At 58.2% G+C, this 26,881-nt stretch overlaps 10 protein-coding genes across 10 annotated transcripts; 7 read left to right on the top strand and 3 right to left on the bottom strand.

Moving 5' to 3' along the window:
- Positions 1-254: 254 nt before the first annotated feature.
- P884DRAFT_192396 (amino acid permease-domain-containing protein) lies at positions 255-2,222 on the top strand (the record flags this gene model as incomplete). The annotated part of the gene is made up of 3 exons (XM_069437672.1): positions 255-1,526; positions 1,608-2,005; positions 2,084-2,222. The coding sequence occupies 3 exons, from the start codon at positions 255-257 to the stop codon at positions 2,220-2,222; spliced, it is 1,809 nt and encodes a 602-aa protein (XP_069300741.1).
- Positions 2,223-2,931: 709 nt separating this feature from the next.
- Positions 2,932-5,318, top strand: P884DRAFT_289932 (uncharacterized protein). Its single transcript, XM_069444028.1, has 4 exons — positions 2,932-3,175; positions 3,246-3,553; positions 3,615-4,849; positions 4,939-5,318. The coding sequence occupies exons 1-4, from the start codon at positions 3,105-3,107 to the stop codon at positions 5,089-5,091; spliced, it is 1,767 nt and encodes a 588-aa protein (XP_069300740.1). The 5' UTR covers positions 2,932-3,104; the 3' UTR covers positions 5,092-5,318.
- An 89-nt stretch (positions 5,319-5,407) lies between these two features.
- On the bottom strand, positions 5,408-6,442 carry P884DRAFT_297230 (nicotinamidase; the record flags this gene model as incomplete). The annotated part of the gene is made up of 2 exons (XM_069444499.1): positions 5,408-6,064; positions 6,377-6,442. 2 exons carry the CDS (start codon positions 6,440-6,442, stop codon positions 5,408-5,410), a joined length of 723 nt encoding a protein of 240 aa, XP_069300739.1.
- Positions 6,443-8,307: 1,865 nt separating this feature from the next.
- Positions 8,308-11,925, top strand: P884DRAFT_297229 (3-hydroxy-3-methylglutaryl-CoA reductase; the record flags this gene model as incomplete). The annotated part of the gene is made up of 2 exons (XM_069444498.1): positions 8,308-11,465; positions 11,553-11,925. 2 exons carry the CDS (start codon positions 8,308-8,310, stop codon positions 11,923-11,925), a joined length of 3,531 nt encoding a protein of 1,176 aa, XP_069300738.1.
- Positions 11,926-13,105: 1,180 nt separating this feature from the next.
- On the top strand, positions 13,106-15,331 carry P884DRAFT_193238 (major facilitator superfamily domain-containing protein; the record flags this gene model as incomplete). Its single annotated transcript, XM_069437739.1, has 3 exons — positions 13,106-13,748; positions 13,860-14,654; positions 14,772-15,331. 3 exons carry the CDS (start codon positions 13,106-13,108, stop codon positions 15,329-15,331), a joined length of 1,998 nt encoding a protein of 665 aa, XP_069300737.1.
- A 789-nt stretch (positions 15,332-16,120) lies between these two features.
- P884DRAFT_267301 (S-adenosyl-L-methionine-dependent methyltransferase) lies at positions 16,121-17,200 on the bottom strand (the record flags this gene model as incomplete). The annotated part of the gene is made up of 1 exon (XM_069442094.1): positions 16,121-17,200. The coding sequence occupies one exon, from the start codon at positions 17,198-17,200 to the stop codon at positions 16,121-16,123; it is 1,080 nt and encodes a 359-aa protein (XP_069300736.1).
- Positions 17,201-19,329: 2,129 nt separating this feature from the next.
- Positions 19,330-19,692, top strand: P884DRAFT_297226 (uncharacterized protein; the record flags this gene model as incomplete). Its single annotated transcript, XM_069444497.1, has 2 exons — positions 19,330-19,422; positions 19,624-19,692. The coding sequence occupies 2 exons, from the start codon at positions 19,330-19,332 to the stop codon at positions 19,690-19,692; spliced, it is 162 nt and encodes a 53-aa protein (XP_069300735.1).
- Positions 19,693-20,314: 622 nt separating this feature from the next.
- P884DRAFT_297225 (uncharacterized protein) lies at positions 20,315-21,448 on the top strand (the record flags this gene model as incomplete). Its single annotated transcript, XM_069444496.1, has 2 exons — positions 20,315-20,883; positions 21,046-21,448. The coding sequence occupies 2 exons, from the start codon at positions 20,315-20,317 to the stop codon at positions 21,446-21,448; spliced, it is 972 nt and encodes a 323-aa protein (XP_069300734.1).
- Positions 21,449-22,399: 951 nt separating this feature from the next.
- On the top strand, positions 22,400-23,168 carry P884DRAFT_255750 (uncharacterized protein). The gene has a single exon (XM_069441015.1). The coding sequence runs from the start codon at positions 22,444-22,446 to the stop codon at positions 22,714-22,716; it is 273 nt and encodes a 90-aa protein (XP_069300733.1). The 5' UTR covers positions 22,400-22,443; the 3' UTR covers positions 22,717-23,168.
- Positions 23,169-23,380: 212 nt separating this feature from the next.
- P884DRAFT_297224 (uncharacterized protein) lies at positions 23,381-25,279 on the bottom strand (the record flags this gene model as incomplete). The annotated part of the gene is made up of 1 exon (XM_069444495.1): positions 23,381-25,279. The coding sequence occupies one exon, from the start codon at positions 25,277-25,279 to the stop codon at positions 23,381-23,383; it is 1,899 nt and encodes a 632-aa protein (XP_069300732.1).
- Between the last annotated feature and the right edge of the window lie 1,602 nt (positions 25,280-26,881).

The following is a 26,881-nucleotide window of genomic DNA, read 5'->3' as shown; positions in this document are numbered from 1 at the left end:
ATTGCTTATCGGAATTCCCGTTCGTCAGGAACCCGAAAGCGAACATGACTGTCATCATATATGGTTGTGTGCCTGTTGGACTACGCTGCCGCCTTCCCATGCCTTTTCTTCTTCTTCTTCTTCTTCTTCTTCTTACATCTTAAACACCCTTGATGTGTGGGTTTGAGAGTTTCAAAGTTCCGAACATCCAAACCAGAAAAGAAGATATTAATAATCAGAGAAAAGACTGACCCGTGATAAACAAGACCTCGACCATGAACTTCCCCGTCGAGGGAGACGAAGAGACACCGCTGCTCCGCAGCACCACGAGCCCGCGAGAGCTCTCCTCGGCCCCGCGCTATGACGACGACGACGACGAGGAGGACGACGACACGCTCTCTCCGACCAAGACGGCGGGCCTCGTGCTCGCGCCGCCGCCCGGAGTTGGCCAAGCGCCCGGCCGGTCCGTGGAGGACGACGTGGTGCCGGAGACGGCGGTGCTGGGGCGCAACCTGGGGTGGAGCAGCGCGTACATCCTGATCGTGTCGCGGGTGATCGGGAGCGGCATCTTCGCGACGCCGGGGGCCATCTTCGGCGCCGTCGGGAGCGTCGGCCTCAGCCTGCTGCTCTGGCTCGCCGGCGCCCTCGTCAGCTGGTGCGCCCTCGTCGTCGCCCTCGAGTACGGCTGCATGCTGCCGCGCTCCGGCGGCCAGAAGGTCTACCTCGAGTTCACCTACCGCCGCCCCCGCCTCCTCGCCTCCTTCCTCGTCGCCGCCCACGCCCTCCTCCTCGGCTTCACCGCCAGCAACTGCATCGTCTTTGGCGAGTACCTGCTCTTCGCCCTGGGAAAGAGGGAGGAGGGGCCGAGCGGCACCGCGGCGGCGGCGGCGGCGGCGGCGGCGGGGGAAGAGGGCGCGGCTGCCGGCCGCCCCGTGCAGGTGCGCCTTTTGGCTATTGGTCTCATGACGGCCATCACCGTCCTCCACGGCGGCTTCATGCGGGCGGGCATCGCGGTGCAGAACGTGCTGGGCTGGGTCAAGATCGGCCTGGTGCTGCTCATGACCGTCTCCGCGGGCGTCGTCGTCGTGACGCGGTACGCACCCGGCGAGCCCAGCGCGGTCGTCCCGGGCGGCGGCGGCGGCCTGGACTCGTCCGAGTTCGGGCCCCGCGCCTTTCCCACGACGTGGGACGGCTTCTGGGAAGGGTCCGTGTGGAACTGGAGCATCATAAGCGCGGCCCTCTTCAAGGTCTTCTACAGCTACGCCGGCCTGGCCAGCGTCAATAACGTCATGAACGAGGTCCGCGATCCCGTGCGGACGCTCCGCTCGGCGGCCCCCACGGCCCTCGTCACGGCGTGCGTGCTGTACCTGCTCACCAACGTGGCGTACTTCTCGGTCGTTCCGCTGGACGAGATCAAGCATGGCGGCGAGCTCGTCGCCGCTCTGTTTTTCGAGAGAGTATTCGGTCAGAATCTAGGGAGGCATCTTCTGCCCCTGGCCGTGGCTGTCTCGGCAGCAGGCAATGTCATGGTCGTCACTTTTGCTCTGGTATGCGTCTCCCCCTCCATCCTTCCCTCTTCAACACGAGGAATTCGGATTCTTATGGTTTCGTCGGTACGACGTGAATAGGCGCGCCTCAATCAGGAGATCGCACGCCAGGGTATCATTCCCTTTGGCGAGGCGCTCTCATCTTCCCGTCCCTTCGGATCGCCGCTTGGTGGTCTGATCTTGCACTATATCCCATCTGTCATCGTCATAAGCATCCCCTACAAGGACATCTATTCGTTCATCCTAGAGGTCGAGGGCTACCCAGGCCAATTCTTCTCGCTTGCCACCGCCGCCGGTTTGATTCGCCTGCGCTGGACTCGCCCGGACCTGAAGCGTCCGTACAAGGCCTTTCTGCCCGCTGCTTGGTTCTCCGCGGCCCTGTCCATTGCCCTCTTATGTGCGCCATTTATTCCCTACAACGGAGAGAGCTGGGGAGCGCATCTGTCCAGGGTTAGTTATGCGTTGGTGGGCATCTCGGTGTGAGTGCTTCTGGCTTATGTTCCCTGATTGTCTGCCGAGAGCTGCAGCGCATTTAGGCTAACTCGGTGTACACGCAGGCTCGCATTCGGCGTCATGTACTGGGCGGTGGTGACTATTCTTCTGCCGTGGTGGGGGAATTATCGGCTCGAGGAGCGTGCTGACGTCCTGCGGGACGGGACGACCATCACTAAGCTGGTTCACGTTCCCTTGGTATAGATACAGATCACTGCTCTGATCACTGTTCTTGTTGACGGTGGGCAAATTAGAACCGCGATTTGGGTTGGGGGGGGGGGGGGGGGGGTTGTTCCAGTCTTGGCACGGAACGGATTTAAGAAGAAACCCTGCTGTGACGTGATACATCGTGGGACCTGTCCTTCCCTCTTGTTTTGTTACTGACATCAGGTTGAATGAACGGTCTTTATTATTCAGCGTCGGAGGATGCTCCAGCGCTTCAGCTTGAAACCTGCCAACTGCTTGTAAGCTTCATGGAGCATTGGCCGCATTTTTGCTGCTTGATGACGGCCTAGAGGGAAACAATTCGTCAATGCTCCTCATGTCGAAAAGAGATCTGATCATTCCATCGACGCTCGAGGCGAGCTTGTTGGCGTCCGGTTGAGGCTGGCATGGTCAATTTTCGCAGCAGTGTTCCGCAAATCTTCGAGAAACCATCGAAACAGAAAGATAGTGCGTAAGAAGGGTGTTCAGGCGCGATATACACATTAAGAACGTATTATCCTGCTAGATGGGATTATGCGAGACCCCTGTTGATAATGAATTTTGGAGTTGAGGGGCTGCATTGTCTCGCCAGGAACCCCGCCAAACGGTCGGGAATTGCCCCGCCCCTCTCTGTGGAGAGCTTGTCAGTTGGTAGCCGCCAATCACGAACTTAGATCCTCATCGAAGGGCATCGAAAGTCCAGAGCTTTCCACGAGGCTGCCATGTCGGGATACTGAAATTCCTCGACGACCAAGTTGTGATTGTTTGGCTATTTTTTTTTGGTCAACATTCGACAGTTTGACCTTCTGAAAGACGAGCAAGATACCCAACAGGTTATTACCCTTCTTCTTTTCTCGTCACCTCACCTGCAGACCTCACACCATGTCAACCGCGGAGGAGCTCAAGGCTCTGGGTAACAAGGCCATCGCGGCCAAGAACTTCGACGAGGCCATGTAAGTTGAGACGCCTAGCCTTGGCATGTATGTCACAAAGAACGGGACAGTAGCTGACTCTCTGACGCAGCGACAAGTTCACCCGGGCCATTGCCCTCGACCCGAACAACCACATCCTCTACAGCAACCGGTCAGCTGCATACGCCTCCAAGAAGGACTGGGATAAAGCCCTGAGCGATGCCGAGAAGACAACACAGCTGAAGCCTGACTGGCCCAAGGGCTGGGGCCGCAAGGGCAGCGCGTTGTACGGGAAGGGTGATCTACTGGGGGCCCATGACGCCTACGAGCAGGGCCTGAAGCTCGACCCCAACAATGCCGGCATGAAGAACGACCTGGCGTCGGTGAAGAGGGCCATGGAGCAAGAGGCGGGAGGTGCCGGTAGGTTCCCTCATTTGGACAAGGAAACGCAGACGGGGGTAGCTAACAGTGTTTATGCCAGGCGGTTTCGACCCGACGGGAGGTATTGGCAAGATGTTCAACGACCCCAACCTGATTCAGAAGCTCGCCAGCAACCCCAAGACGAGCTCATTGCTTGCCGACGCCAGCTTCATGGCGAAGCTGCAGTCCATCCGGCAGAACCCCAACAACATGCAGGAGCTCTTCAGCGACCCCCGCATGATCCAGGTCCTCGGTGTGCTGATGGGCGTCGATATGGAGATGCGTGATACGCCGCCCGAGGCAGCGGCCAGCTCCTCGAACTCGCGTGTCGAGCCGGAAGAGGACGTCCCGATGACGGATGCCTCGGCGAAGAAGCCCGAGCCAGCGAAGAAGGAGCCCGAGCCGGAGCCGGAACCGGAGGAGCTGGACGAAGAGGCCTTGGAAAAGAAGAAGGCGAAGGAGGCGGCCGACAAGGAGAAGCTTCTCGGGACCGAGAACTACAAGAAGCGCAATTTTGACGAGGCGATCAAGCACTACCAGGCCGCCTGGGATCTGCACAAGGACATCACCTACCTCAACAATCTGGGCGCCGCCTATTTCGAGAAGGGCGACTACCAGGCCTGTATTGACACGTGCACTAAGGCGGTGGAGGAGGGCCGTAACCTGTACGCCGACTTTAAGCTGATCGCTAAGTCGTACGCCCGCATCGGTACCGCGTACGAGAAGACGGGTGACCTGGCCAAGGCCATCGACTTCTACAACCAGTCTCTCCGCGAGCACCGCACACCCGAAGTGGTTAACAAGTTGCGCACCGCGGAGCGCAACAAGATTGAAGCCGCGCGCAAGGCTTACATCGACCCCGTCAAGGCCGAGGAGGCCCGCGAGGAGGGCAACAAGAAGTTCAAGGAGTCGGACTGGCCCGGCGCCGTGGCCGCGTACACCGAGATGACCAAGCGCGCGCCGGACGACCCTCGCGGGTACAGCAACCGCGCGGCCGCCTTTATCAAGCTGCTCGAGTTCCCCAGCGCGCTCGAGGACTGCGACACGGCCATCAAGAAGGACCCCAAGTTTATCCGCGCCTACATCCGCAAGGCCCAGGCCTACTTCGGCATGCGCGAGTACAGCAAGTGCATCGACGCCTGCACCGACGCCCTCAACGTGGATACCGAGCACCACAACGGCGCCAACGCCAAGGAGATCGAGCAGCAGCAGCAGAAGGCGTTTGCCGCCATGTATGCGGCGCGGGAGAACGAGACGGAGGAGCAGACAAGGGAGCGGTTGATGCGGGATCCCGAGGTAAGTCATCCCTTGCCACACGCACTCGACGGTGGCGGTGGTCCGCGGTGGTCTCGGACAGGTTTTCTTCTAACCGTGCGAACTTACAGATCATGAACATCATGCAAGACCCCGTCATGCAGGCGATCCTGCAGCAGGCGCAGTCCGACCCCGCCGCGCTTGCGGAGCACATGAAGAACCCCAACGTGCGCACCAAGATCCAGAAGCTCATTGCCGCCGGCGTTATCCGCGTGGGCCACTGAGCAGATTTTGGGAGTGGGGGATGGAGTTGGGGCTGCGGAATCTGGCGCCGGAACCGGAGGTCCTTGAGGTATCGAATCGGCAGAGCTAGAGCACATTCGTGAAGCTTGCTTGTCTGCACTGGTTTCTTATCAATTGTATACAAGTTAATGATGATGCATGAGGAATGAAATAATCAGCATTTTCTTTGTGTCTGGCACATAGAGTGTACAAATTATTGTATGGCCTGAGCTAGTCGAATGCCGGATAGCTAACGAGGGTGTGACCCGAGATTCGCTTTACAACATAATTATTCCAATTTCTGTCGAGGTAACTAACCTATCCCTTCTCCTGTCCCCCCTCGAACAACCTCCTCACATCCGGCCCTTCCCACGCCACAACCCTCACGCCCGCCCCTTCCATCTCCCGCTTGCACCCCTCCCACCCGGCGGGGTCAACCGCCCTCGTCGCCTCCTCGATCACGTACGCGACGAAGCCCTCGCGCACGGCGTCCTCGGCGGTGCAGCGCACGCAGTAGTCGGCGGCCAGCCCGACCACGTAGACGTGGGTGACGGCGTGGGCGCGCAGCAGGTCGGCGAGCCCGCTGTCGGACACGCGCGGGCGGGTGAGCGGGTCGTAGAAGGCGCTGTACATCTCGACGCGCGGGTCGGTGCCCTTCTCGACCGTGTGCGTGAGCCGTGCGGCGTCCAGCTCCGGGACCAGGCGGGCCCCCGGGGTCGACTGGACGCAGTGCACCGGCCAGAGGCGCGTCGTGTACGACTCGGCCGGGTTGTGCGGGTTGGTGACGGTCGCGGTGTCGACGAAGGGCCGCTTCGGCGGGTCGTCGCCGCCGTGGTTGCTCGCGAACGAGACGTGGTCCGGCGGGTGCCAGTCCTTGGTGGCGATCTTGAGCGGGAGCGTCGACGACGGCAGGGCGAGGAGGTCGTTGATCAGCGGGACGATGTCCCGCCCTTCATTCACGGCGAGGGCGCCATTCTGATGTGATGAGCAGCGTCAGCGTTTGTTTTGGTCAAACTGATTTGTAGCGGTGCAGAAGACGGGGTAGCGCGGCCTCCGAAGAAGAATGGGAGCCGGTTGAATGACAATCAAGCGCTGAAACGGGCCATGCTCCCTTGCATAGCAGATTGACTCCTGGCAATATCACCTCAGCGGCGAGACTGGGGTACCTGGACAACACATCGGGTGCTTGAGATGCGGGATGTGCCGCTCATATACAACAAGGGAGAGGGGGGAGGGGTTGAGGGGAAATCTCGCGATCGGAATCCGAGGCGTGTCCGAATAGCTTACCGGAGGGCAAAAGTCCTCTTGCATGTCAACAACCAGCAGCGCGGGCCTGAACGCGGGGTCGGCCATGGCTGAAGTTTGGGCTAACGGCAGCGAGTTGTGATGATTCGGATGGACCTGATCTAGAGACGGGTCGTTTCGTGCGAAGCGCAGCTAGTGAAATCTGATCGCATTTCGAGATCTGAGTTACATTTCGTGCCTAAGTGCTCTCCGACCACGAGCAACCGCTGGAAGCGAAGCTACATCCACTGCTTCGTACCAGGCTAGAAAAAGTTGTAGCGTCGAGTGCGCAGGTGGTATCTCGCCCATGTGGATGGAGGGGTACTGGTACGGCCCCGATAAGATAGCCGTGCATGGGACTTGTCGCTGCGCGCGGGGCGTCTTGGCACTGCAGCACCAACAAACGGCTTGTACCTGAAACGAGAGCGCTTGGCAGGGTATCCGTACTCCGTAGTCCGTCGCTGATTATTAGCTAGTTACTGCTGCGTTAGGACATGCACGGATCCAAGACATGGGACGGAATAAGGATTACATCACGCAATACATCCATTTCGTTAGCACCCGACAAAGGCGGTGACGTATGCTTAGGGTAGGATGAAGACGGGAAACTGTGGAATCGTCCACAGACCGCGAGGACATGTCATTATTTCAATGGAGGGTTGGATTCTGCGCCCCCGCGGGAAGTTTTGCGTGGCAGAGCGTGGCAGGGCCTGGCAAGATTACGACGACCCTCCTTCTTCGTCCGTTTCTCAAAGCGGGTCCGAGTTGGTCTTGAGCGCCGGTCTGCTGCCGGTGGGTTGCCGTGCCGTTCGGTGCTTTGATTGAGAAAGCAGGGGGCCCGAGGCCGGGCGTGACCAACTCCAATCTTCCGAAGACAAAGGGGAGATCAAGAACGATATCAATCCATCGATCAAGACAATCATTACCTGCCAAAAGCACTTGACCGCCTCTCCAGGTAGAAAAAAATGGCTGGACTACTTCATATGGAGCAGATCACTAACTAACTGGAAAGAGGAAGGAAACAAGGGTCGAGGACAAAAGAAGGCTGTTGGCGCTAGCAGCTGCCTGCCAGACGGGGAGAACTCTTCGACACTTTCGCCAAGCCACCGTTTCCCTCCCCCCCACCCCCCACGCTAGCCTGGATTGGCTAGACCTGGAGCCAGACCAATCGCTGTTCGATGGTCGTTGCATGGCGCACACACTTCTCGGAAGTGCTCTCAGGCGGTCGAACCAGAAAACGGTGATGGTCGGAATTCTTTTTTAAACTTAGATCACCGCCTCAGAAGCGAGACGAGCCCCCGGGCCTCTTTCGGTTGTTTGCTTCCCGCATTCCTCCTCGGACGCCAATTCAACATTTTCAATCGTCCATCAACTGGGAGAGGATACAGCATAGCAACAGCACTCGTGCCTGACAGTCCGTCAGTTCGTGTGCACTCGCCCGTCCCGAATTCTGCGCCGTCGGCCCGCTACGATCGCCCGTGATAGGTAATTGCCGAAATCTTGACCAACGTCCCCGATACCACACGAACGCGACGTAGGGCGCTCAGGCCGCATATTCTGACGTATTGCGCGGTTGTTGCTTCTAGTTCAACTGTATCTAGGCGATCAACGGCTGCCGCTAGTTGCACTTCGGTATGTTCTTGTGCTCCCCCGTCTCTCCTTTTCTTCGATCGCCATTGTGCGGCCCGCAGACATCCTTTCTCTATGTGCCAGTCCGACTAGTCTCCGAGCCCCGTGGCCCCGTCTCTGGTGCCCGCCCAATGGGCCCCGGCCCATGCGGAGTATGTCATGGATATGGCGTACGGATCGTTACGCGAGTCCAGCGATGCCGGAGGCTAACCGCGCGTGTCTTGGCTCAGGTTCCGTCTTCATCATCCACGAACACGCTCCATGTCCCCTGAGCTCCGGTAGTCGCGTGCTCTTCCTACAGAATCATGATCGGCTCCAACTTCCTCCCTTCGCGCTTTCGCGGGGGTCAGCCGGCGTCGCAAACCGTCGCGCCGTCTTGGCTGAACAAGAAGGTTACGCCGCTTCTGCAAGTCCTTTCTCGGATCACCTCGACGCATCCTATTCATACCATTGTCATCGTCGCCTTGTTGGCGAGCTCCTCGTATATTGGCCTGCTCGAGGAGAGCCTGTTCGACGCTGCACGGAGCGTGAGAAAGGCGGACTGGTCCTCGCTCGTCGAGGGCAGCCGCCTGCTGCGCGCCGCTGAGGATACCGCTTGGAAATGGCAGCCCTTCGAGGCCGACGCTCCGATTCCCCCAAATGCCGACCACCTGGCGCTCCTAACGCTCGTTTTCCCCGACTCGATGTCGACGGATCCTTCCAAGGCCCCTCCGCTGGTCAATGCCGTGCCGATTCCCCAGAACCTGTCGATCCGGGAACTGCCCGCCACCTCGAATTCGTTCACGACCTATACCCAAGACAGCGCCCTGGCTTTCTCCGTTCCCTATGACCAGGCACCCGAGTTCCTCTCGGTTGCGCAGGAGATTCCAAACGGCACCCCTTCGCAAGAGACACGAGAGACGGAGCACGGCCGGGAGAAGAAGATGTGGATCATGAAGGCTGCCAGAGTGCAGACCAGGAGCAGCCTGGTGCGGTGGGCCAAGAACGCCTGGGTCGAGTTCCTTGACCTCCTGAAGAATGCCGAGACTCTCGACATCGTCATCATGGCCCTGGGCTACATTTCCATGCACCTCACCTTCGTCTCGCTTTTCCTCTCGATGCGCCGCATGGGCTCCAACTTCTGGCTCGCCACGAGCGTCCTCTTCTCCTCCACCTTTGCCTTCCTGTTTGGCCTCTTCGTTACTACGAAGCTTGGCGTCCCGGTTTCCATGGTTTTGCTTTCCGAAGGCCTGCCATTCTTGGTCGTGACTATTGGCTTCGAGAAGAACATCGTCCTCACGCGAGCCGTTTTGTCTCACGCGATCGAGCATCGCAGGCCAGAAAGCGGGTCTAAGAAGGCGGAACTTCCAGGCAGTCTCATCCAGTCCGCTATCTATGTCGCGATCAAGGAGAAGGGCTTCGGTATCGTCAAGGACTACGCCATCGAGGTTGGCATCCTCATTCTGGGCGCCGTGTCCGGCGTTCAAGGTGGCTTGCAGCAGTTCTGCTTCCTGGCCGCCTGGATCCTGTTTTTTGACTGCATCCTGCTCTTTTCCTTCTACACTGCTATTCTCTGCATCAAGCTCGAAATCAACCGCATCAAGCGCCACGTCGAGATGCGCAAGGCTCTCGAGGACGATGGCGTGAGCCGTCGGGTTGCCGAGAATGTGGCTCAGAGCAACGACTGGGCCCGGGCCGATGGCAAGGATCAGCCGGGAACCACCATCTTCGGCCGCCAGATCAAGAGCACTCATATTCCCAAATTCAAGGTCCTGATGGTTTCTGGATTCTTCCTGGTCAACGCCCTCAATCTCTGCTCCATCCCTTTCCGGAGCGGCGATTCCATCTCTCACATTTCGTCCTGGGCCCGCGGCCTGGGCGGAGTTGTCACACCCCCTCCCGTCGACCCATTCAAGGTCGCCTCAAACGGGCTGGACATCATCCTGGAAGCGGCCAAGTCGGACGGCCGCGAAACCATCGTCTCGGTACTCACCCCGATTCGCTACGAACTCGAGTTCCCGTCCGTTCACTACGATCTGCCCCACAACGTTGGTCAGGGCGAAGATGATGGCTTTACCGAGCTTGGGGACTACGGTGTCGGCGGCCGGATGGTCGGCAGCATCCTCAAGAGTCTCGAAGACCCCATCTTGTCCAAGTGGATTGTGGTTGCCTTGGCCATGAGCGTGGCGCTGAACGGATATCTCTTCAACGCCGCGAGATGGGGCATCAAGGATCCCAATGTGCCTGACCACCCCATCAACCCCAAGGAACTCGCCGAGGCCCAAAAGTTCAACGATACCGAGTCGGCCACGCTGCCGGTTGGAGGGTACAGGTCCCCGCCATCTCCCCCGTCTGTTCCACCAACGCCTGCCTTGACCGACGACGAAGGCGACGCGTCCCAGGCTGCTTCCCGATCCGAGACTAAGCCTTCCGGGCAGCCTCCTGTCATGCGCAGCAAGGAAGAGATGGAAAAGATGCTGATGGAAAAGCGCGCTCACGAACTGAACGACGAGGAGATCATTTCTCTCTCGCTGCGCGGCAAGATCCCCGGTTATGCACTCGAGAAGACGCTCAAGGATTTCACCCGCGCCGTCAGGGTTCGCCGGAGTATCATCTCTCGCACCAAGGCGACGGCCGACTTGACGGGCATGCTGGCGGACTCTAAGCTTCCGTATCTGAACTACAACTGGGCGCAGGTCCACGGCGCCTGCTGCGAGAACGTTATCGGGTACATGCCCCTCCCGGTTGGCGTCGCCGGGCCGCTGGTTGTGGATGGGCAGAGCTACTTCATCCCGATGGCTACCACCGAGGGCGTCCTGGTCGCGAGCACCAGCAGAGGATGCAAGGCCATCAACTCGGGCGGCGGCGCTGTTACCGTTCTGACCTCGGACGGCATGACACGCGGTCCGTGCGTTACCTTTGAGACTCTGGAACGGGCCGGCGCGGCCAAGATCTGGCTCGACTCGGAGAAGGGTCAGTCGGTCATGAAGAAGGCCTTCAACTCGACCAGCCGCTTTGCTCGCCTCGAGACGATGAAGACGGCTCTTGCCGGCACGAACCTCTACATCCGGTTCAAGACGACGACTGGGGACGCCATGGGCATGAATATGATCTCGAAGGGCGTCGAGCACGCGCTCAGCGTCATGAAGAGCGAGGGCTTCGAAGACATGAACATTGTGTCGGTCAGCGGCAACTATTGCACGGACAAGAAGGCTGCCGCCATCAACTGGATCGACGGGCGTGGCAAGAGTGTAGTTGCCGAGGCCATCATTCCCCCGGAGGTTGTCAAGACGGTCCTCAAGACGGATGTCGACACCATGGTGGAGCTCAACGTCAATAAGAATTTTATCGGGTCTGCCATGGCAGCCTCGGTCGGCGGATTCAACGCACACGCAGCCAACATTGTGGCAGCCGTATTCCTCGCAACGGGCCAGGACCCGGCGCAGGTGGTGGAGAGCGCCAACTGCATCACAATCATGAAGAAGTGAGTTTGCCACACGCCCCCTTCTTCCCCTTGGTGCTCTTGAGCAGCAGACCGGTTTTGCTAACTTGTGTGTGTGTGTGTGTCAAGCCTCCGCGGATCCCTGCAAATCTCTGTCTCGATGCCCTCACTCGAGGTCGGCACCCTGGGCGGCGGCACGATTCTCGAGCCGCAAGCGGCCATGCTCGACATGCTCGGTGTCCGTGGTCCCCACCCAACGAGCCCCGGAGAGAACGCCCGTCGGCTGGCCCGGATTATCGCGGCGGCCGTCCTGGCCGGTGAGCTCTCGCTCTGCTCTGCTCTTGCTGCTGGTCACCTTGTCCAGGCGCACATGCAGCACAATCGCTCCGCCCCGCCGACGAGAAGCACCACGCCGGCCCCTGCGGCTACGGCCAGCGGCGTGGAACGGACTGCGTCGACGACCGCGCTGAGCGCGGCTGCTATCTCGCGCGCGCGTCGCTGAGGTATCACCTTGTTCTGCATGCTCGTTTGCACAGAGTACATACTATGCGCGACCTAATGTAGATATCGGATTGCATGACCATGGCGTTGGTTAACGCGGCAGCAGCGCGGCCAGCCAGCGCAGGTGTGATAGAGAAAGCCTCGCAAGACTCGCGGTGCTCTGGTGACGTTGACGGCAATGCCAGTTGGATCCTGGACTGTTTGAAGACATCTAATAGAAACAATACGACCGAGTTACTTTGCTGTCGTAACCTAGTGGCTTCTCTGGACCTGCCCTTTCGAAGAGGGAGAGCGTGTTTGGCATCTTTTTTCTTTTTTTCTTTTTTTTTTTTTTTTTTTTTTTTTTTTTTTTTTTTTTTTTTTTGGCAGACTTGCCAGACCGACGATCTTTTACGGTCCGTGCGCGTTTTGGCTGGGCTTCTGGCCGAATTAGTCACCTGCCGGTCTGCAACTGGGATCTTTGAAAATTCCGCAACTGCCAGTGCCGGTCCTAAGTCGGATATACGAGCGAACTTTGGTTTGTTGGATAAAGTCACCCTGGACACACGGCGCTTGGAGGGAAAGAAATATCTCACAGCCCAAGCCATCCAATCAATCCGCCCCGAAACGGACCAGGAAGAGAGAGCGGAGTCTCGTGTGACATGAGCTTCGCCGGCGATGCCCTTCTGTTCCTCATGGCCTCGTCATGGGTCCGAGTTGACATCTCGGCGCTGAACACCGATGCCCTGTTCTCCGCCCGGGTATCGGACCCGGCCGGTCTCCACACCCCCTTTTCGGGGGTCCCAGGGCCAAAGCCGTCTCGGGGTATTTGGGCAGACCTGCGCGCTCGTGTCATTTGACCGCCAGTGTCTGTCATTGGGAAGCAAATGCCTGTCTGTCCCGCCAACTTTTTTTTCTGTAAATTTTTCCTTCTTCCGCCAGGAGCCTTAACAACGCGGAAAACGAAAACCGCCTTCTCGGGCCCATATCGTGAAAGGGAAAGCTGCCGCACTTGGTTCGCAAACACTGAAGCTGGGTTCTGGGAGTTAATAATATCGTCTTCTCGGACAAGACCGCGCACGTGGCGTCCATTCTTGGCCCAGGATCGTCCCCGGCCGAACAGACCGGGTTGGACGAATACAAGGCACTTGATCTCAGCCTCTCGAACCACAGTCGCCGCGCGGGCGCATTTAAGGGTCAAAATGACCGTCCCCGGCTCCGACCGGGTCCTCGGACCGGAGGAGAAGGACACGGCGATGCCAAGCAGCGATGACACGGCCTCGTTGTCCGCCACACCCGTCAACCAGACTGACCCGGAGCCATCGTCACAGCAACTGCAGGGCAACTCGGAAAAGTACGACGACGACGATGGCTCGAAAGATGAACCCGCCTCCAGCACGGACACTGCCGCCGCGGCCCCGCCAGCACCAGCATCGGCGGCGGCGCCCGAGGAGACGCGCACCGCCCTCCAGACGGCCGCCATCATCCTGGCGCTGGCGTCGGCGCTGTTCCTGGCGGCGCTGGACGTGACCATCGTGACGGTGGCGGTGCCGACCATCGCGCAGCAGTTCCACAGCACGGCCGGGTACACGTGGATCGGGTCGGCCTACATGCTGGCGACGGCGGCGGCGGCGCCCGTGTGGGGCAAGATCTCGGACATCTGGGGCCGCAAGCCCATCATGCTCATCGCCGTCGCCGTCTTCTGGGTCGGCTCCCTCCTGAGCGCCGTCAGCGTCAACATGACCATGCTCATCGTCGCCCGCGCCCTCCAGGGCGTCGGCGGAGGCGGGATCGTCATCCTCGTCAACATATGCATCAGCGACTTGTTTTCGATGAGAAAGCGGGGTGAGTTTTCTTTTTTTTTTTCTTTTTTTCTTTTTTTTACTTTTTCAAAAAAAAATTAAATAAGTAAAAGAAAAAGATGAGGGGAACAAGGGAACTGACCGGTGACGCAAGGGGTCTACTTTGGCGTCATGGGCATGGTGTGGGCGGTGGCGTCCGCCGTCGGCCCCGTCCTCGGGGGCGTCTTCACCAGCAAGGTGACGTGGCGGTGGTGTTTCTACATCAACCTGCCCATCTCCGGGGTCGGCATGGTCGTGCTGGCCCTGGTGCTCAAGCTGCACAACCCGCGCACGCCGATGCGGCAGGGGCTGGCGGCCGTCGATTGGCTCGGGTCGCTGACCATCGTGGGCGCCACCCTCATGTTCCTGCTCGGGCTCGAGCTCGGCGGCGTGACGCACCCCTGGGGCTCGCCGACGGTCGTCTGCCTGCTCGTCTTCGGCATCGTCACGGCCTGCATCTTCGTCGCCATCGAGTGGAAGGTGGCCGAGTTCCCCCTGGTGCCCGTGTACCTGTTCGCCAAGCGCTCCAGCGCCGCGTCGCTCGGCGTCGGCGCCCTGCAGGGCATTGTCTTCATCTCGGGCAGCTACTACCTCCCGCTTTACTTCCAGGCCGTCCTCGGAGCCTCGCCGCTCATGTCGGGCGTCTATATCCTCCCGTGGGTCATGTCCCTCTCCCTCACGTCCGCGGCCACGGGAATCGTCATCAAGAAGACGGGCAGGTACCTGCCCTGCATCATCTTCGGCATGGCCGTCATGACGCTCGGCTTCGGCTTGTTCACCGACCTGGAGCCGCGCGCGAACTGGGCCAAGATCGTCATCTTCCAGCTCATCGCCGGCACGGGTGTCGGGCCCAACTTCCAGGCGCCTCTGATCGCCCTCCAGACGACGGTCGAGCCGCGCGACATGGCCGGTAAGTTCTCAATGTCCCCCCCCCCCCCCCTTTTCCCCTCTAAAACTACCCTAGCTCCGAACGTTCCGTATTCGCACCAGATCGCTGATGGTTTCTTTTCCCCCTTCCCCCCTAAAGCCGCGACGGGGACGTTTGCCTTTATCCGGCAGCTCTTCACCTCCATCTCCATCGTCATCGGCAGCGTCGTGTTCCAGAACGGGATGGAGCGGCAGTTACCCCGGCTGGTCGAGGAGGTCGGGGCGGACGCGGCGCGCCTGCTGTCGGGCAGCAACGCGGCGTCGAGCGTGGGGCTGGTCGGCACGCTGCCGGAGCCGCAGCGGCGGGTGGCGCGCGAGGCCTACTTCGACAGCCTGCGCAAGATGTACGTCATGTACGTCGCCTTTGCCGGGCTCGGCCTCCTCGTCGCCTGCCTCGTCGGCTCGCGCCAGCTCAGCAAGGTGCACACCGAGCACAAGACGGGCCTGCACAACATGAAGAAGCGGTCCAGGGAGGTAGAGGAGGAGGAGGAGGACGACCGGGAGGCCCGCCCCGACCAGGCGGCCGGCGGGGACGAAGAGAAGGGCGGCGTGTGGTCCGAGGGGGTCGTCGGGGACGTTTCTGGAAGTTCTTCCGACGGTCCTGTTGGGAGCGGGAGCGGAAGCGAAGGAACGAAAGGGCCGCACTCGGGCAAAGAGTAATAAGTGAATCTCTTCCATGTATTAATGTTGAATTATCAGTCCCTACTCGAGATAATTAATTATTATTACCTCTTGTTCATTGATATTATTACATCGTCTGGATGTCTATTCTGCCGTCTCACGTTCCCTGTCAGCTTTTGAGAGAAACAATTCAGAGCAAAAAGCAGGATCTGCGTCCTGCGGATCCCTTCTCCTAATAATTGATTATATGTTATTTGAAAACGTGTACGGGGCCTATAAGGTAATGACGAGTTTCCCGAACTCGTATTGCGTTCCGCAACACTTTGATAAGGACTTAATTAATTAGGAAGCGATTCTGTAAATCAGGGCTCCGGTCTGATTAATACTATTAATGGTCAACGTGGGACTCGTGGAGAGGCTTAATTAGTTAGAACACGTTTATATAGAGGACTTCATGTTCGTAAAGCTAGGAGGCTATTGTGTTGCTGACTACAGATGAAGAAAGATTTTGGTATCAAGGGTCTGCAACGGAGGCTCCAACGCGCCGCTAGGAAAAGGGGGTAAAGAGAGAAACAAGAAAACAACAAGCATCCTCTCAAATAATGAAATGCAGCAGCACTCCATCTACCCAAAAATACCTTACTCCCCGTCCGTCCCTTGATTGAGAACATATCATTCCTGAAAAAACATGTCCTCTTTTTTCTCACCAGTAGTACCGTTCTCCCTGCGCCGCCGCCCCCCCCCCCCCCCCTTTTCCCCTCCCCCCTCTTTTTCTCGTTTCTTTGTCCAAAGCCCCAAGAGGAGGGGGGGGGGTGATTATTTAAAAAATCATTTCTCGGGTTTCTGGGCGGTGATGACGAGAAAGTCAAAGAGGGCGTGGGTGTCGGCCTTCTTGGCGGCACTGCGGACGCCGGCGTTGAGGACGGCGATCTCGTCCTTGGACCAGCCGAGGACGTCGGCGAAGAGGGCGGCGGTGAAGGCCTCGACGCCCTCGGTGAAGTTGACGGCCAGGAGGGTGCCGATCTCCTTGAGGCGGGGGTCGCGGGGCCAGGCGCCGACGGGGAGGGGGAAGACGTGGACGCGGACGTTGACGAAGCCGGCGTCGCGGACCCAGCGCTCCATGCTCGGGGCCGGGTTCATGGTGCGGCCGATGCGGTCGCAGGCCTCCATCAGGCCGTCCATCATGCGGACCATCGGGTTGTCCTCGGTCAGGGAGCCGTCCTGGCTGTAGAGCGTGTTGACGCTCTCCTGCAGCTCGAGCCAGCCGCCGGGGACGAGGTTGTTGTACATCTGGCGGATCAGGCGGGGCCAGTCCTTGATGGAGCCGGCCATGTAGCGGCAGTGGATGTAGTCGTAGGGCCGGGGCTCGGCCCAGTCGAGCTCGACGTCGTCGACCAGGAAGCGCACGTTGGGCGGGCACCAGGTCGGCTGGATGGGCGACAGGTCGTTGCCCACGATCTCGGCCGCGCCCGGGTGCTCGTCGCCCAGGTGGATGGCCCACAGGCCCGTCCCCGTGCCCACGTCGAGCACGCGCAGGCCCTTGTCCGGGTCGATGGGGGCCAGGAAGAGCCGGTCGTGCAGGCAGCGGTAGAAGGCGTGGTGCACCATGTCGAGCCGTTCCTGCTCCTTCTCGTCGTTGGGGAACTGGTACTTGCCCGCCTGGTACGCGTGGTACCGCCGCCCGTGCTTCCACTCGTACCGCACCACGCTGCTCTTGAGCGACGTCGACGCCGTCGATGTCCCTTCCTCGTACGCCGAGTCCCTGTCCCCGTCATCCCCGGCAGCGGCAGCCTCCGTGTCCACCTCCACGTGCGCCGCGCGCTCCACCTGCTCCGCCTGCTCCGCGCGGCGTGGAGAAGACGACGACGACGGAGAAGCGGCCGGCGCCGCAGAAGGAGGAGAAGACATGATGATGGTCGGGCAAAGGTAAGAACAAGAAGAAGAAGAAAAAAGGTAAAGCAAAAAAGGCGAAATAAAAAAGATGTATGAGATGAGCGAGTTAAAGGTGTTGTGTATATCCCTTGCCTAGAAAAGTATGTGTATAGATATAGATACTAGGATGATTTTCTTCCTAGGTATGTTGTTGTGTGCCACGGATCAAAGGGTAGGTGTGAATGTGGGTAGGCGAGATCGGCAGGGTACCCTGTACGGATTAGCGTTGGAGGTTTGATTAGTGAGTGAGAAGGTATGGATGGATATGGAATGGTATGTTGTTGGACTCCTCCGGGGCGAATGCTCACAAATACTCCGTACTGATTAATCACGTCGTCAGGGATCCTCGTCAGGGATCCTCGTCAGGGATCCTTGCCCCACAAAACTTTTGGCGCCTTGCCCGTGCTCCCCCTCCTCGGCGGGCGATTGTTTTTCTCGAATTTTTTTCTTTCTTTGGGTTGTGTCTTGGTTCTTGGTGTGGAGGGACGGGAGCGGAAACACTCTACACTACGCAGTACGGAACACCCCTCTCTCCTTTTTGAATTAATTATCTCCGGCTAAGAAGCAGGAAAAACCTGCCAGTGGTGTAGTCCGTGCTTTTAGCGTGTACTAGGAGTGCGGACGGAGCCCCGGCCCAGGGAAGTCAGGCCGCGGGTTTAGTGGGAGACGGTGCCCAATCACGGCGAGAAGATCACCCTAGCCCTGTAGTGTACAGACATATACCTGCGGGATTGAAGTCCCTACGGAGTAGTCCGGCGCTTGCGAGCGCACGAGGAAAAGCAGGAGTGTACTATAGGAAAGAGGTACACTCGGGTGTCCAGCATTGCCCCGCAGATGCTCGCATCGCGGGGGACAATGGCGTGGAATCCGATTGCGCAAACCGGGTATCGGCGGGGTGGCTGGCCAATTGCATGCGCCAATTGCGAAACCGAGAGGAACAACATTCCGTGTCTGTGATCTGTACTCGGTACATACAGTTCACAAACACACAGGCCAAGGACCCGATAAAAATTCAATTAGGATCAGGTTTGTCATCGAAATAGTTCTAGAAGCATACAGCACAGAAAACGGAAATTGCGCCTAAGAAAAGGCTGATGTACGGATTAGTGCGATATATACTTGGTAAACACAGTACGCACAGTACGGAATATATCCTTACCATACTGGCTTTGAATTTATCAGTATGTTACGCCATGTGCGATGGCTACTGTGCTTGGCAATTGATGAGTGCATGATCATCAATGAGACAGGGGAAAGCTTCCGGGCTGGCTGCACATGCGGGAAGATCGCGTGGTGGCAATCTGACCTACCGCGCTCCAGCACGTGGCGTGCTCCCACTCAACAGAGGTCCCGGCCATCGGTCTTGGCGAGGGGGGCAGTCGCACAAAACTCTTAGGGTTGCAAGTATTACCGAGGGAAAAAAAAGGTGATCGCTGTGCCTGAATGTTAAGCGTTTCGAAGGGTAACATCAAACATGGATAAATACAGCTATACGATAGAAAATGTACTAGATTATGATGGATGCGCCTTCTTGTAACTTAATACACAGTATATTGAATCCGCACTTCGTCCACACATAAGGGATCTTGTTTTCCCCGCTCTAACTCCGTCATGCTCCTACACTTCTTCAACCGGGATCCCTCATGCATCCCATTCCTCTTATGAACGCTGACCATGGATGGTCTGCGATCAATACATTGCCACTGTTTGAGATCGAGGCACTAAATAAGACAAGCACTCCGGATTGGAGCTCCCAGCTAAGTACATCGAGGTATTCTAGCTTATTCACCTTACGTACATACGTCATGTCGCGCCGGGACATTTGTTCCGAGAACCTCGGCTTCTCTCGAGGGGCATACAACACAACAGTAGAACGGCAAATGCCCAACAAATACCAACAACTTTTCGATCGGATCAACCCCACCAAGCAAGTCTCAGGCCCAGAGATACACACCAGGATCACTTGTTACCACGCAACCTTCCCGTACAATCATCTTCAGCATCTATATCTCGGGGCTTGACGATCCTCTTCGAGGCCGGATCAAAGTAGTTATCGAGTACCAGGGCCGAGGAATCGCATCAACCCGCGGAGACAAAGAGTCAAGATGGTCGTCCGCCAGCTCCTCCTCGTGTCCCTCAAGCCCGGCGTTTCCATCCCCGCCTTCCTCCGGACCCTCTCCCGGACCGGCGTCAAGCCCGTCTTTTAGGCTCGCGTCCTGCGATGGATGATCCTGCCGAAGGCGATGTCGGCCGGCCACCTGCTCGCCTTCCGCCCGACGTGCACTACCCGACCATCCGGCACTTTGCCGCCATGGCGGCCAGCGAAGACTACCAGGAGGCCAATAATTAGGCGGTACAGGCTCAGCGCCCTCGGGGATACCTTCATCTTGTGTTGTCAGGAGATGGACGGCGACGGCGAGCTTGCCGCCGCCGCCGCTATTGCGAAGCCGGGAAGCAGTAAGCTGTAATTAGATCAAGTATCTCCGCTTTGGCTTGTACATAATTAGAATAACAGAATTACAAACTCATTCCTCTTTTTTGGTTTGGTTTGTTTGTATGTTTAATTTGGTTTTCTTTTCCCCTCTTTACTAATGAATAATTTGATTGACGATTGAACCCGAGAATCTGAAGTGGTGATTCTTGGCTCCTGTCTGTTCCTCGATTATCAGGCCGCGATTAGGCGTGGCCCAAGCCCGAGGAACGGCCTAATTAGGCCACCAGGCCTCAGGCCTTATCCCATCCCGTCCTTCCTCTCCTGGCTTGCTCAGTAGTTAGTAGGTATCCACTACTAAAGCCAATCCGCACGCCATTATTGAACCTCACGACCGTTATGGCTACGAATCACCTCCCGAGCGGTGAGTGACAATTTTCAAACCCACCTTAGCTAATTACAGACACTCCTTGGTTCGAATTATGTTCTGCCTCGAATCACGTAATCAACCACCCTCTCCCGCTTAATTAATCAATCAGTTAATTATTATTTTTCCTTTAGCCTTTGGTTGTTTCCCTTCAGTTCTGCCACCACACAGCAGGTCATTAAACAATATCCGGTATTTTTGCATTTCCTAGGCACTTAAATACCGCAGCATCATGGGAGCCGGCGTTGAAGGGCAGCAACACGATGCGCTCGCTGAGGGACGCCGCATCTACCTGGGCAATCTTCTCTACTCGGTGAAGCCGGATGACGTCGTAGACCTGCTGCGCGAGGCCGGGTTCGCCGACTCGTTCGAGAAGCTGCACATCTCCATCGACCCCGTCAGCGGCAGGAACCCGGGCTACTGCTTCGCCGAATTCCGCACCCGCGACGAGGCCGACCGGGCGCTGGGCTCCCTTCCCGGCAGGTCACTCTTCAACCGCCCGCTCAAGGTCGGCCCCTGCCACCCCAAGTCGTCGTCGTCCACCCCGTCTCGCCGCGGCGCAAATGACCGGACCGGCGGTGACGGCTACACTCCCACTTTCCAGCGCTGGGGTGACTGGCGAGGGAACGACGCGGCGGCCGAAGACGGGGAGCAGGGTCCCTACGCCGCCCTCCGTCACCTGAACAGCCGGCTCCAGCGCAGCGCGGAAAACGCTCAGCTGTACATCGGCGGCCTGGGCAAGATGACCAACCAGCCGCAGCACGACGCCGAGATGCAGGAGATCCTAGCCGGCTACAAATAGTACGTGACTTTGATTACCTTACCTAATTTACCTTGACCCCCTGGTCCAGAAACCTTTGTATTCTTCCCTTAATTATTATTATTTGAAACTTTAAATCCGGGAACGTTTGGCTGCCGGCTCTCGAGACTTAATTATTACCCAACATATTAACTTCTCCCCAGTGTCGCCATCGGCAAGCGCATCACCCCGCGTCCCGATACCCGGGCGATTCCCGGCAATCACCATTACTGCTTTGTCGACTTCAGCTCCGCCGACGAGGCCGAGCGTGCCATGAGGGAGCTAAACGGCAAGCCGATCAAGGGCGGCGGCACCCTGCGCGTGTCGCTGGCGAAGAGCAAGGGCCCGGCCTTCGAACCGGAGGGGACCAATTATGGCCACAACTGGCGGAGCTCGGCCGTCCCGGGGGCGCCGTTGGGCAGGCGGCAGGAGAACGCCAGGCGAGAGGGGCAGGAGGGGCAGGAGGGGCAGGAGGGCCACAAGAGGCCGGCACGGGGCGAGCCGACGGAGAAGCAGAGGTCCATCATGGCCTCCAACAACTGGCGGTCTCGCGTCGCCGCCAACTAGAGTTTGAGGGGGTAGGGAGAGAAAGGGAGAGAGGGAGGGATGCAGGGGTGTAGAGCAGCAGACAAGGTCGACCATCCACCACCACTTCCGCACCCCCTACCTACCTGGTATCTATTCTCTGCTTCCCAAGTTGATAAGACCGCCTACGGACTCCTCCACCTTCGGACCCCCGCAGTTAATGCAAGCCAAACTCATCATACCCGCCCATACACGCAACAAACACACAAACACACACACACACACACACACCTACCGTGTCCGACTTTACATCGAAACTTCCAGAGTAAAGAGAAGGCCCAAAGGCTGCTAGATGCAGCCGGTCACCCCAGTTTCAAAAAGGATATAGGGAGGACGCAAGGACGCAGGTTCAACATGCAGAGAGCCGGTATTACAGCATTTAGCTGTCAGTGGGTCAGATCCGACTGGCCCACCAACAGGGATGATGAGCCAGGGGTTAACATGTATTTAGACAGCATCCCCAAGTGCATCTGGCACTTGGAAAAATCAACGCATCTTATCACCACTTCTGCAGACCCGTACCAGTAGGTCCAGGAGTGCCGCCCACGGCGCGAATACCGCTGTGGTGTCGTATCTTGCAGCCTGTCTGAGCTGTAGTCATTTGTAGCCATTGAGCTGTAGCAGCCGGACCGAATAATAACCGGCACCTAGGGAAACACTAATTATTATACCGTGTCCTCTTGACGATTTAATTACTTCGCTACCTAAGGCTGACTTGATCCTAACGAACAACTTTTGCAGAAGGGAGGCCCTTTTGACTTTCAATTGTTTTTGTTCGTCCCTTACTTTCTCTCATCCCTTAATTAATAATTACAATTAATCAATCCTCCCCCTGCCAGACCATTAATCCGCCCCTCCGCGAGACTCTCAGTCCAAACGTGTCACTCTGGTCTTCCTACGAGGATGAAATACTTTAAAAAAAGGATAAAGCACATGAAAGCACCAAGCTGACAAGGGCAATTCATTGATAGCCTACTATGTACCCGACCCGGATGTGCCTCAAGCTCTGGCTACTACTAATTATTAATCGAATCAGCCTGTACGCGATCCGGAGCAGCGTAGTCCATCTGCGTTCCCCTTCCATTAATTACTTTCCCTTGACATCGTGGACGTCCGGTGAAAAGCTCCACCACGGGGCCGGATACCAGCAGGTAAGGACCCTATCGGCATGCCAAGGCACCTATCATACAGCAAGTACCGGGGCTACCATGATCAACGTATCCGGGAAGACGGAACACACCACCCTCTGACTGATTAGCAGCGACTAAAAGAAAACAGGACCACCCTAGTTCCACACAACAAAGAAGAGAAAGAGAGAGAGAGAATGACGGGAAACAACAACAAAGGAAAAATCAACGTAATAAGAAGAAAGACAGAGAAAACAACGAGAAAACCAGAAAAAAAAAGGTCTCCGTTACGCGAACGCCCACCCAATGATTCCGGTCGTCGTCGTCGGGCCATTCCTCATTACGTCACATACATTCCGTGAACCATGACCGTGAATATTCTCCCGGCGCCGATTCAGGAGGAAAAATAATGAGGAAGAAGGGAAGATGAAAGAAGGATCGGCTGTCATGGCCAGAAGGAGCCAACAACTCCTCCGACCGAACACACGACGTCGACACACTAGGTGAGTGCATAAGAGGTGGAACACCTGCCTCTTCCCCGCCTTCCATGGCCCTCCCCCCCCCCAACCTTTTTTGTCATCAACAAACGCCCCATGAAAGCAATACTTCCCCCGTCCCGCTCCCCGGTAGCAGGCCCGGCATCCTTCGTCAAGGTAAGAAAACCTTTTTGTCTGTTTTTTTTCTTTGGTTTCGATGTTCTTGTCTTGTTGACATGTTCCCTCTTTGGGGTTCATGTTAATAACAACAATAACAACAACAACAGCAGTCGACTGGCCGGGGACCGCAATCATTCACCATTCAACCGACCTCTCTGCCCACCGGGCCCGGAAACCGCGATCCCAGTTCCCGGGCTACGCAGGGGCATAGACATGGTGACGGGGACGGGAACGGGCATGGACATGGACATGGACATGGGCACGGGGTTGTGCACGGGAGGGGGGCCGAGCAGGGGGCCCGGGGTGGTGGCCGTCGGTGTGGTGGCGGTATTGGCGACTGATGCTGCGGTGGCGGCGGCGGCGGCGGTGGTGCCGAGGCCGAGGCCGGCGCACGCGCGTTCGGCCGCGTGGGTCAGGTAGCCGCGGATGAGGGGGCACTCGCAGTCGGCGTGGCGGAGGAGCTCGTTCTTGAGAGCAAAGACCTCGTCGCGCAGCTGGCCGGCGCGCGCCAGCAGCGTCTGGTGCCGCGCGCTCGCCTCGCGCTCGTCCGCCTCGAGCTGGGCCGACGCCGCCTGCGTCTTGGCCCGGTACCGCGACGCCGCCGCCCGGTTGCGCGCCCGGATTGCCGGCTTCTTCCGGCTGGTGCCGGTTTCGGTGGGTGTCGTCGTCGTCGTCGCCGCCGTCGTCGCCGCCGTTGGCGTCGTTGGCGTCGTTGGCGTCGTTGGCGTTGTCGTTGCTGATGCTGACGTCGACGCCTTTGCTGTTGCCGTTGCCGTTGCTGTCGTGCTGGCCGGGACTGGGTTGCTCGGTGCTTCTGTTGCGTTCTTCCCGGCTGGGCTAGAAGGCAACTCCGGGCTTGAGGGTTGGTGTTGGTGGTGGTAATGGTGGTATTGGTGAAAGTTGTTATTTTGCGGGGTGGGACTCGCCGGGGATGGAGTGGAAGCCGTGGTTGCGCTGCTGGCGCGCCGGACCGTGCTCCGTTTAGGGCTCGTCCCCTTGACGCTCCTCAGGCCGTCGTCGTCGGGGCTCGCCGGGGTATTGGTCGTGTCACTGCTGGCACCATTGAAGGGGTACGTGTCGGCCGAGTCAAAGGACAGGGCCATGGCGCTGTTGGGGGCGGATGTGGCGTGGCTGGCGGAGGAAAAAGAGTTCCGCCCGAGCAGGGTATGATTGGGCGTGTACCTCGGGAACTCGGCCGCGTCGAGACCCTGGGTCTGGAGGGAGATGCGTGAGCGTTTCCTGCTCAGCACCCTGTGGCCGTCGTCCGAGTCGCGCCATCCCCTCCGCTTTCTCCCGTCGGCGACGCCGTAGTCACTCGTCAGCTGGAGCTGATATTCGCGCGACTGCGCCAGCTCGTCCGAGTGCCACTCAGCCGAGAACAGGCCCGAAGTTGCTTCTGATTCAAGCGGCGGTTGCACCGAGTCGGCATTGTTGTTGTGGTTGTTGCTGTTGCTGTTATTGTTGTTGTTGTTGATGTTGTTGTTAATGTTGTTGATGTTGTTGATGTGGCTATGGTTGGGATTGCGGTTGCCGTTGTTCCCATTGTTGCTGCTGCTATTGCTACTGTTGCAGTTACGGTTGCAGTTGCAGTTGCCATCGCCGTGGTTCAGCGAAAGAATGGATCCGCCCACTGTTGCAGCTTGCCCGTTGGCTCTGGAAACCGCTGCGCCCGGGTCCCAGGGTACCGGCTCCGGCTGGGGCCAGTCGTCGAAGCTGCCGTCGTCGAACGGGGACTGCTGGCACCAATCCGCCGTCATCCGCGGGACGTACTGATGCAGGGCCGGAGTGGATGGCTCGACCGTGCTCGGAGTCCCTGCGGCCGTATGCAGTTGCTTAGACCAGTCAGACGGGACGGCTGCTTGCTGGAACTGTGCCATGGACCCGCGGCCGCCGTCGTTCTCCAGTCCCCAGCTGACGAGCGGCAGCGAATCATCCGAGGGAAGGTGGTGCAGATGCCCGACCGAACCATAACCCTCGGTCTCCATCCCCGAGTTCGCATAGGTCGCCGGGTTCATCATCGGATGGTCCATCTTGGATGGCGGTCTGGCCTAATTAGGTGTCGGATGGAGAGGGAGGAGGGGGTAGGTGACAAAGGAACCACCGCCCAGGCCCGCCCTCGAGCGCTGCGCCGGGACTAAAGGACCTTCAAGATGTCTGGCTACTCAAGAGGGGGAGGAGAGAAGGAGCGGGCGCGGGTGGGGGTTATCTAAGGCTGCGAGTGGCCCGAGGCTGCCCTCCGAGCCGAATGTCTCGTTCTCACGGCACTCAACGAACGTGTGTGGGGAGACAAGGCAAGGGGCATGGGAGCACGAGGAGCTTCCACTCCGAGCAACAGATTTCATCCCACCCGACAGGCACACAGTTCAGCTGCAGAGGCCATTCATAAGGACGGGCAGCGGTGGGGGAAGAATGGGGGGCGTAAGCCATGATATTGCGTTGTCAGGGCTAGGCCTGTACGATGTGTACCGCCAATTAATGTATGCATCATCCCGCATGGAGCGCACGCGAATCACCCTCCTTCTGTCCGGGTAGGCTGACTGCTCTGCGACGCTGGGTGCCGGCTACGCTACCAACAACAAGGTTGCATGGAAGCGGCGAAGAGTTGTTGGCTCGGTCGCCGTGGTCCTTGTTTGTTCCTGCAGCCCGTCATCTCAGACAATACTAAAACGGTTCAGTGCCTTCCGGGGTGAAGGGGGGGGGAGGGGGGGGGGAGGAGAGGGGAAAGAGCAGTCTTGACAGTCATCGCAAAAAAAACAAAAAAGTCGTACTTACTTCGACACCTTGCAGCAGGTTGCGACTCGTACTCCGTACTCCGTACTCCGTATACACTACTCCGTAGTCTGATGAAATCGAACGGATTGGCAGGACCTTTCCATGGCAGGGAAACGATTGGTTGTTTGAGATCGGAGGCCCCTGATTGGCTTCTGCATGGGGCCTCTGGGCCTGGTCGCAAATCGTGCCCCGCCCTGTCGGGCCCAAACGGTTACGGAGATTCCCTGCGCGTCCATCTGCCACACCTGCACTCGATTCTGCAAGCCATCGCATCTTCTCAACCTTTTTCATCGAGTTAGGCAACCCTCCTACGCCACCAAGCCCTCGCGCATCGAGCCGACAGATTGGGCTCGGCCAATCGACTCCCAAGTTGCAATCCCTCCTCCCCGGTATCTGGTCCTCGCCTTTTTCGCACTTTTGGGGGGGGGGCACCACGGATTTTCCGCGAGCTGCCCATCTCGCCTACGGCCCTGGCCGGCACCACCAGTCTCAGGTCAATCCCGCTCGGCTGTTCTTGGCCTTCACTTCGCTCAAACTTGACGTCATGCGAAAGCAGGCTGCGCTCAGCAAGAGAGGTGGGAAGGTCAAGTCTTTGCCTCTGTACCTTCGAAGTAATGAGAGACGGATTGAAAACACAGGAACTGGTAACTGGATTAGTGTTCGCAACGCAAGCCCGCGCGTCGATCATGTCTCACCACTCCTCAGCTCCTGTTTGCTTGTTTCGGCCAGTCAAGCACGCCACGCACCCAGTAGGGATCGTCTGTCCGGACGTGCCTTAGTTTCCAGCACCTCCCTCCTCTACTCCGTACCGGCCTGGCGTAATAGGTTGGGCGCCTGGCATGGTCAAACCACTCGAGTGC

Source organism: Thermothelomyces heterothallicus, assembly GCF_042370625.1.
Source record: "Thermothelomyces heterothallicus CBS 202.75 unplaced genomic scaffold P884_scaffold_3, whole genome shotgun sequence".
Taxonomy (NCBI): Eukaryota; Fungi; Ascomycota; class Sordariomycetes; order Sordariales; family Chaetomiaceae; genus Thermothelomyces; species Thermothelomyces heterothallicus.
Note: the sequence above shows the minus strand (reverse complement) of the source record. Positions and strands in the feature narration are given on the sequence as shown.